This window comes from Anser anser, assembly GCF_964211835.1.
Source record: "Anser anser genome assembly, chromosome: 1".
Classification (NCBI taxonomy): domain Eukaryota; kingdom Metazoa; phylum Chordata; class Aves; order Anseriformes; family Anatidae; genus Anser; species Anser anser.
In genome coordinates this window covers 14,000,065-14,012,176 of record NC_139720.1, presented here as the reverse complement: position 1 = coordinate 14,012,176, position 12,112 = coordinate 14,000,065, and the positions used below count along the sequence as shown (strand labels likewise).

General features: G+C 47.1%; 1 protein-coding gene across 11 annotated transcripts in view; it reads right to left on the bottom strand.

The window, feature by feature from the left end:
* LHFPL3 (LHFPL tetraspan subfamily member 3) overlaps window positions 1-3,384 on the bottom strand; it is a 261,232-nt gene extending 257,848 nt beyond the window's left edge. For 4 of the 11 annotated variants that reach the window (XR_014578022.1, XR_014578023.1, XM_083819860.1 and 1 more), the window contains exon 1: window positions 2,834-3,377. Coding sequence is in view for 8 of the 11 variants with exons in the window: in XM_083819860.1 (XP_083675986.1) it covers window positions 2,834-3,302 (469 nt within the window). In the remaining 3 variants the exon portion in view is untranslated. Of the gene's footprint in view, window positions 1-2,833 lie in introns of all 11 variants that reach the window. The other 7 variants (XR_014578021.1, XM_083819856.1, XM_083819855.1 and 4 more) reach the window with 5 other exon arrangements.
* Between the last annotated feature and the right edge of the window lie 8,728 nt (window positions 3,385-12,112).

Below are 12,112 nucleotides of genomic sequence, written 5' to 3'. Positions count from 1 at the left end.
ATTAAAGAGCAATAACACCTCATCTCTAATGCATTCACTAAGTGGTTTTGTTCGTACAGCTGCTCAAATCAGCTAAGTGTACATGCCAGCATTCATACGTATAATTTTGAAACTGCAGGGGAGGCTAGAGGCTGGAGAATGAGGCTTTCAACACTGGCTCTCAATATATGAAGCACACCCTGACAGCAATAAGTACATGGAGCAAAACAAAACAATATAAGCAATGGCAAAAGCATACAGGAGCCTAACGTATGATGTACTCACATACACACAGAAAATACTTTTTGTTCTACAATTTTTCTGTTTAATTGTGTTTATTGACATGATTAGATAGAGACACTGATTCAAAATGCATGTGCTCAAGATATTGCTTACCTTTTCCTTATTTAAAAGCACCTCTTCAAAACAAGAGCTATATCATGCTGACGAGTTATAATGACTCATGCGGTTGAGAATGGGATCAAAATGTTTCTTTTAAAGAACTGAGATCCTGAGCTATTATTTGCAATCCTAAATCAAGCATGACCCCATGTTGAAAACGAACTTCCAAGGACATTTAAATTACATGAAGTATTATTGTATGATCTAACGATACTCACATTACTAAGGTCCATAATAAGCAAAATCAAAGCTACACTCACATACTTGTTTATTTTACTACTTCAGGTTCAATTTTGCTCCTGTACTATGCAGAAGTACATGCATATGTGGTTGACTTTGCTATATTGTTACCTGGGAGATAAGCATCTTAAGCTTGTTATTGCTCATCACTTATACTCTCAAAACAATAAAATAGTAACGGAAGCAGATCATACAGCTTACAGGAAAACTATCAGAACTCATTAAAACTCTCTTGTCCTGCACATTTTGCTCTACATTACACTTCTGTCCCATCACCATAGCTTTCTTCTTCAAAGGATGCAACCCAAACCAACACAGATTTTCTGATAGCTTTCTCTCCTTTTGAGGAAACTTTTTTGAGGTAACACAGAAACGTACAGTCAGGTAAATGCTAAATTATGTTACAACATTCATCAAACAACAAAATCAGCCTCTTGCAATAGCCAATATTGTTACAGTTCTTTAGGGGCATTTGGGTACAAGCTGGGAATGATGGCCACTAATCACTTGCTATAGAATTATTCCCCTATTGTTCTAATTTTGGAGTTAAGCAGCTGAAAATTGGTTCTGCTACTGATGTAAAACTCATTTTGTTAACTTTTAATGCCAACAGCACATTGACTAGCTTCAGAGATGATAATTCCATGTTATTTTGTCTGAAAACATATCTCCAATGTCATGCCTGCACATGTGCAGGATGCTGTACGCTGGTTGGACTCCTGTAGGTCAGCTGCATGCACTGGTTTCTAAACATTATTATTCACCTGAGCAGAAATGCAGCAAAGGAGGCAGATTCATTTTTATCTACCTTCTAGTGGCATAAAACAGTAGAACCATATGAATAAAACACTGTTATCCCTGATGTCAGTAAGTATAAGAGATTTGGAAATTGCGCTGTCCTGCTGCATATGGGACACAAACAAAACAGGCTGAGGATGCACCAAACTGGTAAATATTCATGCCACCCTTCAGCAGCGGAGCAGTAAGGAGAGGAGACAGCTGAAAGCAAAAGTCCTTAATGGAGCAGAGGAGACGTCAGTGGTGCAAAGATGAAACAGTTTGCTCTGCCTGGAGCCAAGTGACATGACTATGTACAATTAACAACACCGTATCAGAATGCGTGTTATTGAACAGAAAAAGTAGCTACCAACGTCAAATAGGAATCCCAATGCAGAGAAAATGAACCCTGTCCTAGTCCCGCTGGGACTGAGGGGAAATCTACCAATCTCAAGCGACTGCAGATCAGTCCCCAAGTGATAATGAAAGAAACTGCACAGAAACATAAGTAACAGAAACAGCATAAAATACACAGAACACGCATATAAACGGCGTCTCACGGAGAAATGGATAAAGCTGTTTCACCCAAACCAGAAATTTCCAGTAAGCCTCATGGACAAGGTGGCAAATTGAACAATGCTGAAGCTGCTTGGCAGAGAACTCGGAAGAATTATTGCTCATGAACTGCAATGAATGTAGGTCAATTTGGGGGACTGAAAAAGTGCCCGTGAGCCCATTTTGGAGACATCTGGCTCTGCTTCCCTAACAGCAAACCCCAAACTTCTCAATTTCAGGGTCCGATCGGGAAGACGAGCAGAAGGTATGCTTTGACTTCAGACTTTTTTCCCCCAAAATTATTTGAGGTTTGATCTTTTCTACCTTACTGAAACTGGTTTTATTCCTGTCTCAACTCCAGAGCCCATTCTTTACTCCCCCTCTGCCTGCCCGCTGCCCACAGCTGGCCAGATCTCCATAACTCAGGAGAGATGTGCTGGAAATGCACAAGGGGTGTCCTGGTGTTCTCCCTCCTCCTCATCATGCGCTTTCCTCGGGGAGACTCGGGATGCGATGGGGAAAGTCAAATGAAGTCGGGAGCCCTCCTGAGCCAAAACCAGTGCCTGAGACGGCTTTTTTTTTTTTTTTTTTGCGCTCCTAACCCACGGAGGAACAGAAGCCTTGAGCACGGCAGGAGAAGACCCAGACCCCAAGCCCAGCTCTCGAACCCCGATGACCTCGGCTGCCCTTCCAGCCGGCCGGCAGCATCCCTCGCCGACCTCCCTCGCCCCTCAGCTGCCCGAGGCGCCCCCACGCCTCCATCTCCTCCCCACCACAAGCCCCAAGGGACGGAGGAGGGGACCGGGGAGGGGGTGGGGGTCTCCTGCTGCCCCCCGCCGAGCCCCCCCCCCCCCGGGCCGGGGCCGCTGCCCGCACTCACCCGAGGTGAGCTGCATCCAGGCGCAGATCTTGTAGACGGTGGCCGTGTTGCAGAAGAAGAAGAGGATGAAGCAGACGATGCAGGCGATGATGAGCATCATCGAGAGCCCGATGAAGAAGGAGGCAGCTTTGAAGGCTCCCGAGGGCAGGCTGGAGAAGTCCGTGAAGCTGCCCCGGCAGGTGAGTTCCCGGCTGAAGCCGTTGCCGATGCAGTAGTGGAAGAGCCCGAAGTAGCCCGCCTGCGGGGTGTCCACGCCGTCCCCGATCCAGTAGGGCTGGATGAAGCACACCACGTTGACGATGGCAAAGCAGATGGTGAAGATGGCCCAGAGCACGCCGATGGCCCGCGAGTTCCGCACGTAGTTGGTGTGGTAGATCTTGGCCGCCTCCTGAGCCGGGAGCATCCCCGCTGCTGCCGCTCCTGCCGAGCCCGCTCCCGTCGCCGCCGTCCCTGCAGCCGCTCCGGGCATCCTCGCCGAGAAGATCCCCCCTCCCCTTCCTCCTCCTCCTCCTCCTCCTCCTCCTCCTCCTCCTCCTTCTCCTCCTCCTCCTCCTCCTCCTCCCCGCTCACTCCTCTCGACGCGACGCGCCCCTCCGCCGGGCTTCAGGCCAGCGGCAGCTCCAACATGGCCCGCCGCCGCCTGCCGGGGCTCCGCGCTGCCGCCCGCCGCCCTGCCCGCCGCGGGGCCGCCGGCGCCCCGCCGCCCTGCGCAACCGCGGCCCGCGGCGGAGGGGAGGGTGGCGGCGGTGTGTGGGGGGGGGGGGGGCGGAGCGGGACACGCCTGAGGCGGCGGCGGGGCCCTCGGAGCCCTCACGTCCCGGGGAAAGGGGCGCCCAGGGCGGGAGAGCCCCGCGGAGGCGCTGAGGTGGCGGCCGCCGTGGGGCGCGGGCGGGCCGAGGGGAGCCGCCATCCCCTCAGGGGCTCGTTGCCCGGCTGGGGGTGCCTGGTCGGGTGGCATATCCCAGGGGAGGCGTTCAGGCAACATTTTAAAGTTTAACCGCCCCCCCCCCCCCCCCAACACACACACACACCCCTTTGGGTTTTGGTTTATTTCTTTTAAACCTGTGTTAGGTGTTCCTTTGCCAGCTGTGGAGCTGTAAGTGCTCCTCTAGCTGCGGTGGGGCGAGCAGTGCCCTCCTGCGGAGCGCAGGTGCTCCCCTCTTCCCCACACCAAACCCCTGCCAGGCTGAGGTAAAAGCCGCCAAAGGCAGGGAATCGTCTGGGCTTGCTTCCCTCCTCATGGGGTGGGGAGGCAGCAGCGGGCTCTGGAGAAGACCATCGCTGTGCAAACAGGCCAGAATCGCCCCAAAACAGCAGCGGTGCCGAGGCCGCTGCTCCTGGAGGGGTTCGGTGCGGAGCAGGAGGTGACACCAGCGCGGAAAAGCCGCTCAGCTCCAGTCAAGCGACGTCGGCCTGGCACGCTGCGCCTTGAACGTTTTGGCATGCAGCAGTAATTAGCATATATTAATGAGCAATTAGCATCTGGTAATAATCATTCATATGCCAGTGACACTTGGATTCACAGTCCCCGACCTGTGCATTGAGCCTGAGTTAATAATAATAATTGATGGTGCGTATATAGAGCTCTTTGAAGATTGTTCTCCCCTGAGAGTCGCCTCAGCCGGAGCGGTGGGGACGTGTGGGGAAGTGGCTGTGCGGGCCCAGAGCCGGCAGAGGGCCGCATGCGATGAAATATTAGTGATGATCAGCCCCCGGCAGGAGAGACGCATGTGGGAATCCTCCCTGTCATCTGTTACAGCTTTTCAGACGCTTCAGACAAAGTTTGATTTCTCAGACAACTGGCAAAAAGTACGGGCTGTTCGAAAAAAAACGCACACCATTTTTTTACACCTCACTCCGCCTCATCTTGCTCCTAGGATGTGTGACCAGACTGCTCATCTGCTGCCTTCGGAGGGTAGCTGAAGGAGGAAGGATGGTCTTGCCCTTCAGTGCTTGTTTCTCTTGTCTCCAGGCTGGGATTAGCTGGACAGGTCCCATAGGATGCCTGACATCCCGGTGCTCTAAGGGGCCATCACGCACAGAGATAGAAAGGATTAGGGCCAAGCCTGAAGGCATCCAGGACAAACAATTCAGGGATGGAGGTCAGAGTGGGAGTTGGGTGAGGAGTTCTGAGAGCTCAGAAAGGAGGTAGTGGGGGTGTGGGTTCAATGAGAGGGTTGGGGATAGTTGGCCTGAGCATGTGCACACAAAGAAGGTGAAACCTGGAGCCAGGGTGGCAGGAGGAAGAGGTACAGACCTTGGAAGGAGACAGGAGAGTAGAAAAGAGGTGCTCTGCAGAACAGGTGGGCCAAGGGAACTGGGGAGGTGGAAATCCTGAGACTGGAGGAGGAGCTGGGGAAGAAGAGTCAGACTCAGGTGGGGAGGGCAACATGGGAGCCAGACTGGACAAGAAAGGGAGAGGACAGAAACAGGGGAAGGGACTAGGACTGTGTCCACAAGCTGAGTGAAAGAGTGTGGGAAAGGAGATAGGAATCCTGTATCTGGTTTGTGGCTGCTCTGGTTGTCCTAGGATGCCTCTCTGGCTTCCAGCACCAAAAAGGCAGAGATTTCACATCAACTCTAAACAATACCCACTAGTCCTTCAGTTTAGCACACCTGAAATGGTAAAGTGGTACTAGGTATCTATTTTTTGGGGGGCACCTGAGTCACTCCAAATGTGTCCCTCACTAGAACTTTGAATCCTCAGAATCAGAAATTTCTGTGAAATTCAATCCCGTCTTCTTCTAGTCCCATCTCCTTCTAGTGTTAATCTCTAGAGAATAATAAATTGTGAATCCTTGATCTATTACTCCAGGAGTTCAAATGGCAAACCCTTCTATGCTGGATTCAAAAGTTCCTTCCAATGTAATTAACCCAGTGGTATCAATATTCTGTCACATGAAGAAATAGCGCTGGTGTTTTTGTAAATGATGAATGGAAACATAAGCAAAAATGCAGAAGAGCTTGATTAAGATTCAAAATCAAAAAAAAAAAAGACAAGATAAAGGTTATCTGTGCAATCCTTAATTGGTTCTTTTGTATTTGTTTACTATGATATATTTTCTAATAACATAATCACTTACTTTTCTCTTCTACAGGCATCCTTGCTCATTTGATTTACAGCACTGGCAGTTGCTACTTGATGAGAAGCTTCTCCAGAGTTTGTTTTTCTCTCCCTGCTCAATGTGCAGCCCAGATTTGCTTTACTGCACTTTGTATTTGCCACTGAAGACAGGCTTAGGATGCTTTTTTATGCTTCTTATCACAATTATATGGGTGCTTCACAGTCTTGGAAAACATCATGTCTCTATGAGATAGGAGGCTGGTATATTCTGGACAGGACAGTTAAGGTAAAAGACAGCTGGGACTTCATTTCTCAAAGCAGAGCTCCCATGGATTTTGTTTGCAGCACTTCTCCAAACGAGGCCTTAGTAGGAGCCACACTGAGTTGCTGTTCATCTATAAAGGTTTTAAACATCTTGCCTGCCATCACACAAAAAGTCTGTGGTGGAAGCAGGGATAGTCTCAAACTCTTCAGGACGGCATTCATCATCTTAATCTTCAGAAGATTATCCTTTCTCTCCAACAATCCTCTTCATACCTTCACTATTTTTTTCTCCTTGGAAATTAACTGAGTCCCAGCTATGTGGCTGCCATCTAGTTTCATCTAAAAAAGTACACATCTTAAACTACTTACGCCAGGCTTTTCCCCAAAAGCTTCTTCAAAAGATGAGGCAGGATTCTCATCATCATGATCTTTCTTGACAGCAGACACAGTCTCACGCACCTGGTAAGGCACGATCCTGTTTACAAATTAGCAAGGAAGTATGCAACACACAATAAAGGAGATGCAAGTCATGTGCTATGGACAGCTCTTTTTTTTGGCACATCCTATTGAATACTGGATTTTACAGGAATGATGTTATTTTTAGAAACATTTTTGTGTGCGTGTGTGGTTATAAAATGGGCAAGTTTAAAATGAATTTATATAATCCTTAAAAGGATTAACTAAGGATATATAAGGATATTCAAGTAAGGATATAATCCTTACTTATTGATCAGTTTATCAGATCACAATGTCCTCATTTTTTATGTGTATAGATCATTACACAAAGCATAAAATAAAGGATGCTGCTTGGTTTATGTCTCCAATAACCTACTGTCTTTGGAACTAATCAAGCTTTTGCTGTGGTGGAGCAGCTTAAGCAGTTTGTCTGTCTGGAGTGCTTAGGGGAAGGGCTGTACGCTGTGGCAGGCAAACCTTCCCATACTGTGGGTGAGAACTACAGATGGATGCAGTCTCTGGGCCATGGGCCACGTCTGGGAAGAGATGCACATCTTGGTGTGATTAGTTTCACCGCTCTTGAAATTAAGAGAAAGGTAATGGAGAGGAGGAGTGAAAGCATAGCTGGAGAAGCATTAGCAAGAAAGAGAACTTAGCACAGAAAAGAAAGAAGCTTATGAGGAAGGTGTGTGGTAGTAGGCTATTATGTGTTAATGAATAAATAGCAATAAAGGCATCTGACAGTAAACAATCTGTTTTGGTGGGGCTGGACACTGTCAGCATGGCAGCTGAGGGAACTGGAAAAAAACTGCTGAGCATGTGAGAAGGTGCCCACACGGACACATGCAGACTCCCATGGGAGGGAGATGTCCCTGGACAACTCTGCAAACAGTGTCCCCCATCTGGCCCTCTTAAAAAGCAGCTTTGCCTTAGAGGTTCGTTTTTTGTTTCATGGCTGAGTCTAGCTGCTGGCTAGCTTTTAATACCTGTAGCTGCACGTAAGAGTACATGAACTGCTCCACTTCTTTGGGACTTCCCTCCTGAGTTTCTGCGATATCACTGGCTTAAACGATGCCTATCCACAATTGGTAATTTCACTCTGAGACCACTTAAATAGCTACATGCAACTATCGTAACCTATTAACACAATCAATGTGGACATTTCCAAAGAACACAGCCATCTAGTTTGGACTGGCCTAAATCTTGAGGTGGGAAGAGGAGAAATGCAAGCCATGGGAGTCTTGAGGCTACACCAGCTTGCCTCCAGCCCTGTGCAAGGATACGTGGGGCACCCAAAGCAGAAGCTGGAAAAGCCTGAAGTCTCTGCTCTGCTCCCTCCTTTCCTATGCTCACCGTGAGCTGAAGGTGGGACAACCCTTGAGCCCAAGCAGGAATTTCTGCGCCACATCGTTACCGACCGAGATAACCTCAGCACGTTTGGGGCTCGATTACCCTTGAGTGGGTGCCAGCGCTGGTAGCGTCTCAAAACGCACGTCCCACGCTGTCTGAGGAGCAGAACCGGCTGCAGCTGGCGGCTGGCGACCACCCAGAGCAGCGAGGCTTCCCGTTAAGCCTGGGAGCAGCGATGCTGTGGAGGGGAGCGCCGAGAGCAGCGGCAGCCCCAGCGTGCGGCCCCGTCACCGTGGCAACCCGCAGCCTCGCCACTGATGAGCCTTTGCTGTCGATCAAGAAGCATTAACTTTTACATTATGTCTTTTTTATTACCGTTTCTGCACATTTTGGCTTCCATCCCCCCGGGGGCCTGGCTGCGCTGGTGAAATGTTCCTTCTCGGGGCGTGGGGATCGACATGTCTTCTATTTCTGTAGTGTTTACGGCTGTGGGAGAGACACAGCTGGCTGGAATTACTGTTATCGGTGTCAGTGAAACTGCCGTTGCCATCACAGTTTCAGTCAGAAACAGTCCAATATAGGTCTACCTTAAAAATTCGAGAGCACTTAATTTAGAAGATTTACCCCACTTCTCTTGAATCTAATCCTGCTCATCTTATGTTGGTGATAACAGAGGGGGATCCTGTCGGGCACCCATAAAACAGGGCAGAGCCAGGAAGCACAACGTGGCCATGCCGGAGGTGCATCCCTTCAGGCTGCAGGACCAGATTTCCCCCAAACCGGGTATGGGGTGCAATTGTCAGGGAAAAGTCACATATCCCAAAGTCTGCCCTATAGCAAGATAATTGGGTACAAATGAAAGAAATCCGCTTTGGTGGGCAGAGAGGGGCTGGCAGGAGGGTGGTGGTCAGGCAGGGAGCAATGGCTGCAGTGATGCGAAAGGACGTGAGGAAGGTGAGAAGTACCTAGGTTGCATGTGGAAGCAAGGACTGAAAAGAAGAAAACATCCCAGCAGCTTTCAAAAGAAAGACAAAACTGGGAAAGGGGTTAAGTAGCAGGGCTCCCAGTGGCAGCAGACGATAGGTTTCCATAACCCAGGAGAGGTTCAGTTCAAGGTTCCTGTGAAGAAGCAGGATGAACAATGGCTGTTGAAGGGGAAGGCAGATGGGGAGTACAAATGAATGTGATGAAGTAAGTACAGAGAAGGTGGGACCATAAATAATTGAGATCCAGAGCGAAGAAGAAAAGCAGCACTGTTTGGCACAGCTCAGCTTCCTTCTCTCGGCCCATGTAACTTGGAGAAGTTGCAAAACTACTCTGAAATTTCTTATGACTAATATAATACACTGTATCTACCCCAAAACTATTGGGATCTAAACTTTCCTGTCCCTGCCCACCAAGAAATGCTTCCTGTCTGGTCCTGCTAAGCTGTCTTACAATGCCAAGGACGTTCTGCACTGCCCAGTGCAGTGTCTCGCTCTCTAGGGCTTCTCTGAGCAGGTCAGGTCAGTCCTATCAGCAACCACACCGTGCATTTCTCAGCCTTGCTAGCACATCCTGCTCGTCAGTGCCGCTAATTAACTCAGACAGAGCTTTCAGGTGTCTTGCTGTGTTGTGCCGTTCACAGACATCTTCAGAGACTCCTCCTGCAATGCTGGAAATTTTGGCTCCCTTGCTGTGGCAGCTGTTTGCCAGAGGGTCAGTAGATTCAACACTAAAGGCGCTGTGAAATGCCATGCTGCAGGCTATATCCTGTACATCTTCAAAGATAGCTGTGCAGTGAAGGCTGGTGTCTAGACATGTTTTTCCTACAATAAAAGTTTAGTTAAGATATGTCTCCTAGGCTGGAATTCACATGGAGAAAGCCTTATATTTCTCTGGACCAGCCTGGTTTAAGATAAGCACATAAACTTTTCTGCAAACAGGATGCATTTTAGGTTTTCTTTCCAGACCCCCAAGCAACATGGAGGTGGCTGCAATGGTATTACCAGGAGCCATGTAATTGAAGACTATACAATGCTAAACATTAAGGAAGCTTTCAAGAATTACACCTGGTAGTGCTGAAGTACCCTCTCAGCCCTTACCAAGACAATATTAGTGCAATCAGGATGTGACTTATGATGTTCTCAGGTAATTTTCTGCAAGGCAGAGAAGAATGACTAAACATATTCTAATTCACACCGGTTAAAAACCATGTTTTAATTAAGTTAACGTTCTAATCCATTCAAATGTATATTACATATATTTCCAAATATTTCTTCTTAGGAGGTTAAACACCAGATCAATCAGGATGTAGCAAAGGACCTACTGGTCTCCAGATTTTAAACTCCAGTAAGTCAGAAGCTGGCCAATTACTTCACCCGCGTGACAAGCCAGTTAGGATTCTGCATAGCGTTTCTGCTTGTTCCTAATTTATACAGCAGTGAGGTACAAGTAGGTGACATTAACTTCTCTGGCATCGATCTGCTAGAATCACGGTATGCCTGCAATCTAATATATTTTCAGGAAAAACAAGAAAATTACCACTCTTCTAGTCAAGGTATCAGGGACGGTGCAGACCTTTCCGATGCATAGGTCATGATCAATACTTGGTTAGAGGAATCTGCAAGGGAAGCTTGGGAGCCTCAGAGAGTGCTTTTCATGCTGCGCGAGATGATATTCTAGCCTAGAGCGAGCATTCACCCTGTCATTACACAACATGGTACAACTAAGTCCACTGTGTTTCCAGATGGATTTATGGTAAAATAGTTAAACAGACCTAAGTGACCTGCCAGTAAATCAGCACTGTGACCTGGACCAGACTGGGGAAGGAGATTAAATGGAAAAAGCGTGGAATTTCTCTTTTACAGAGTATCTCTATGGCATAATGCAGTGCCATTCAGGGATATCGCAGCTACCGCAAGCAATGTAGCCACATTAGCAAGATGTTAATGTGCTTAATTAGCCCTGATGACAAGCAGGTTGTACAAACCTGGGCACAGCATCATGCTTATGTACTTAGCTGCTTAAGTCTCCAGAGTGCTTGCAGCTCACTTAGGTTAATATAATCTAACGAATTAATAAGCATATAACCTATTTCGTTGTTCAAGCCATTTATAACAATATTGACTAATACCAAACCCAAGGCAGACTCTCGTGGAACTGCTGAAGATGCTTTCAGCATATCAGTGAGCTAAGAGTAGCCACTGGTTTAAGTGATCCTTGTCACCTACCTATGTGTTCACCTTCCAGCAGCTTCACCTAAACCACCTTACCTCACTTGGTTATGAAAATATTACGTAAGAAGGTATTAAAAGCCTTAGAAGAGACAAGTTATAGGACACCTCTATCTTTGTATTTATCCAGAATAAATTAAATCTAACAAGATTGTTCGTCAATAAATCCATGTTATGTGTTACTCATCCCTGTCTTATCTTCCATATATTCATAAAACAACAAAACAAAAAAAATATTTCCATATTTTCCTAGGAATTAAAGCTTGGCAGACTGATCTGTAACTCTTTCAGTTCTATTCTCCATGTTCATATTCTTCCCTCATCCTTTTCTAAACATAGACACCGTATTTGTCTTTTTCTAATCTTTCTAATCTTCTAAAACTTCTTATCCCCCATGGACACCATGATATTGCCTCAGTTTTTTTGCCTGAAAGATTTTTAATTCCCTCAGTAATTTCCATGGAGTCCGCTGATCAGCAAACACATCTAAGGGGTATCCAACCTGTTCCTATTCCATACCTGGATTCTTATCTCATTATAATAATGTTAATGGTGTTAATAGTATAACCAAATTTGACATTCACAGTGAAGAAAAACAAAAATTACGATTTTCAGTCCTGGTGTCAACTGTTATAATTTTCCCTTTCCTCTGAGAAATGAAACACCACTTCCTGCAGTCCCTTGGTCTTTCTCCTGCTGCTAACAGGCTTCGGGAATTTTAACTCATTTTTAGCTCCAGGATGTCATTTGAATAAATGTTTACTTCATGTGTACTGCTGAAATAATCTTTCACTCAAAAACGTCTCTAAACCTGTTCTCCATTTTAATGGTTGCACTGAGGAAAAGAGCTGTTGAGTAGAGCCAACACTTCAATAGCTCTGAAAAAAGTATCAAGAGTTTCACGGCGGGACATTGGCAATACTACACACT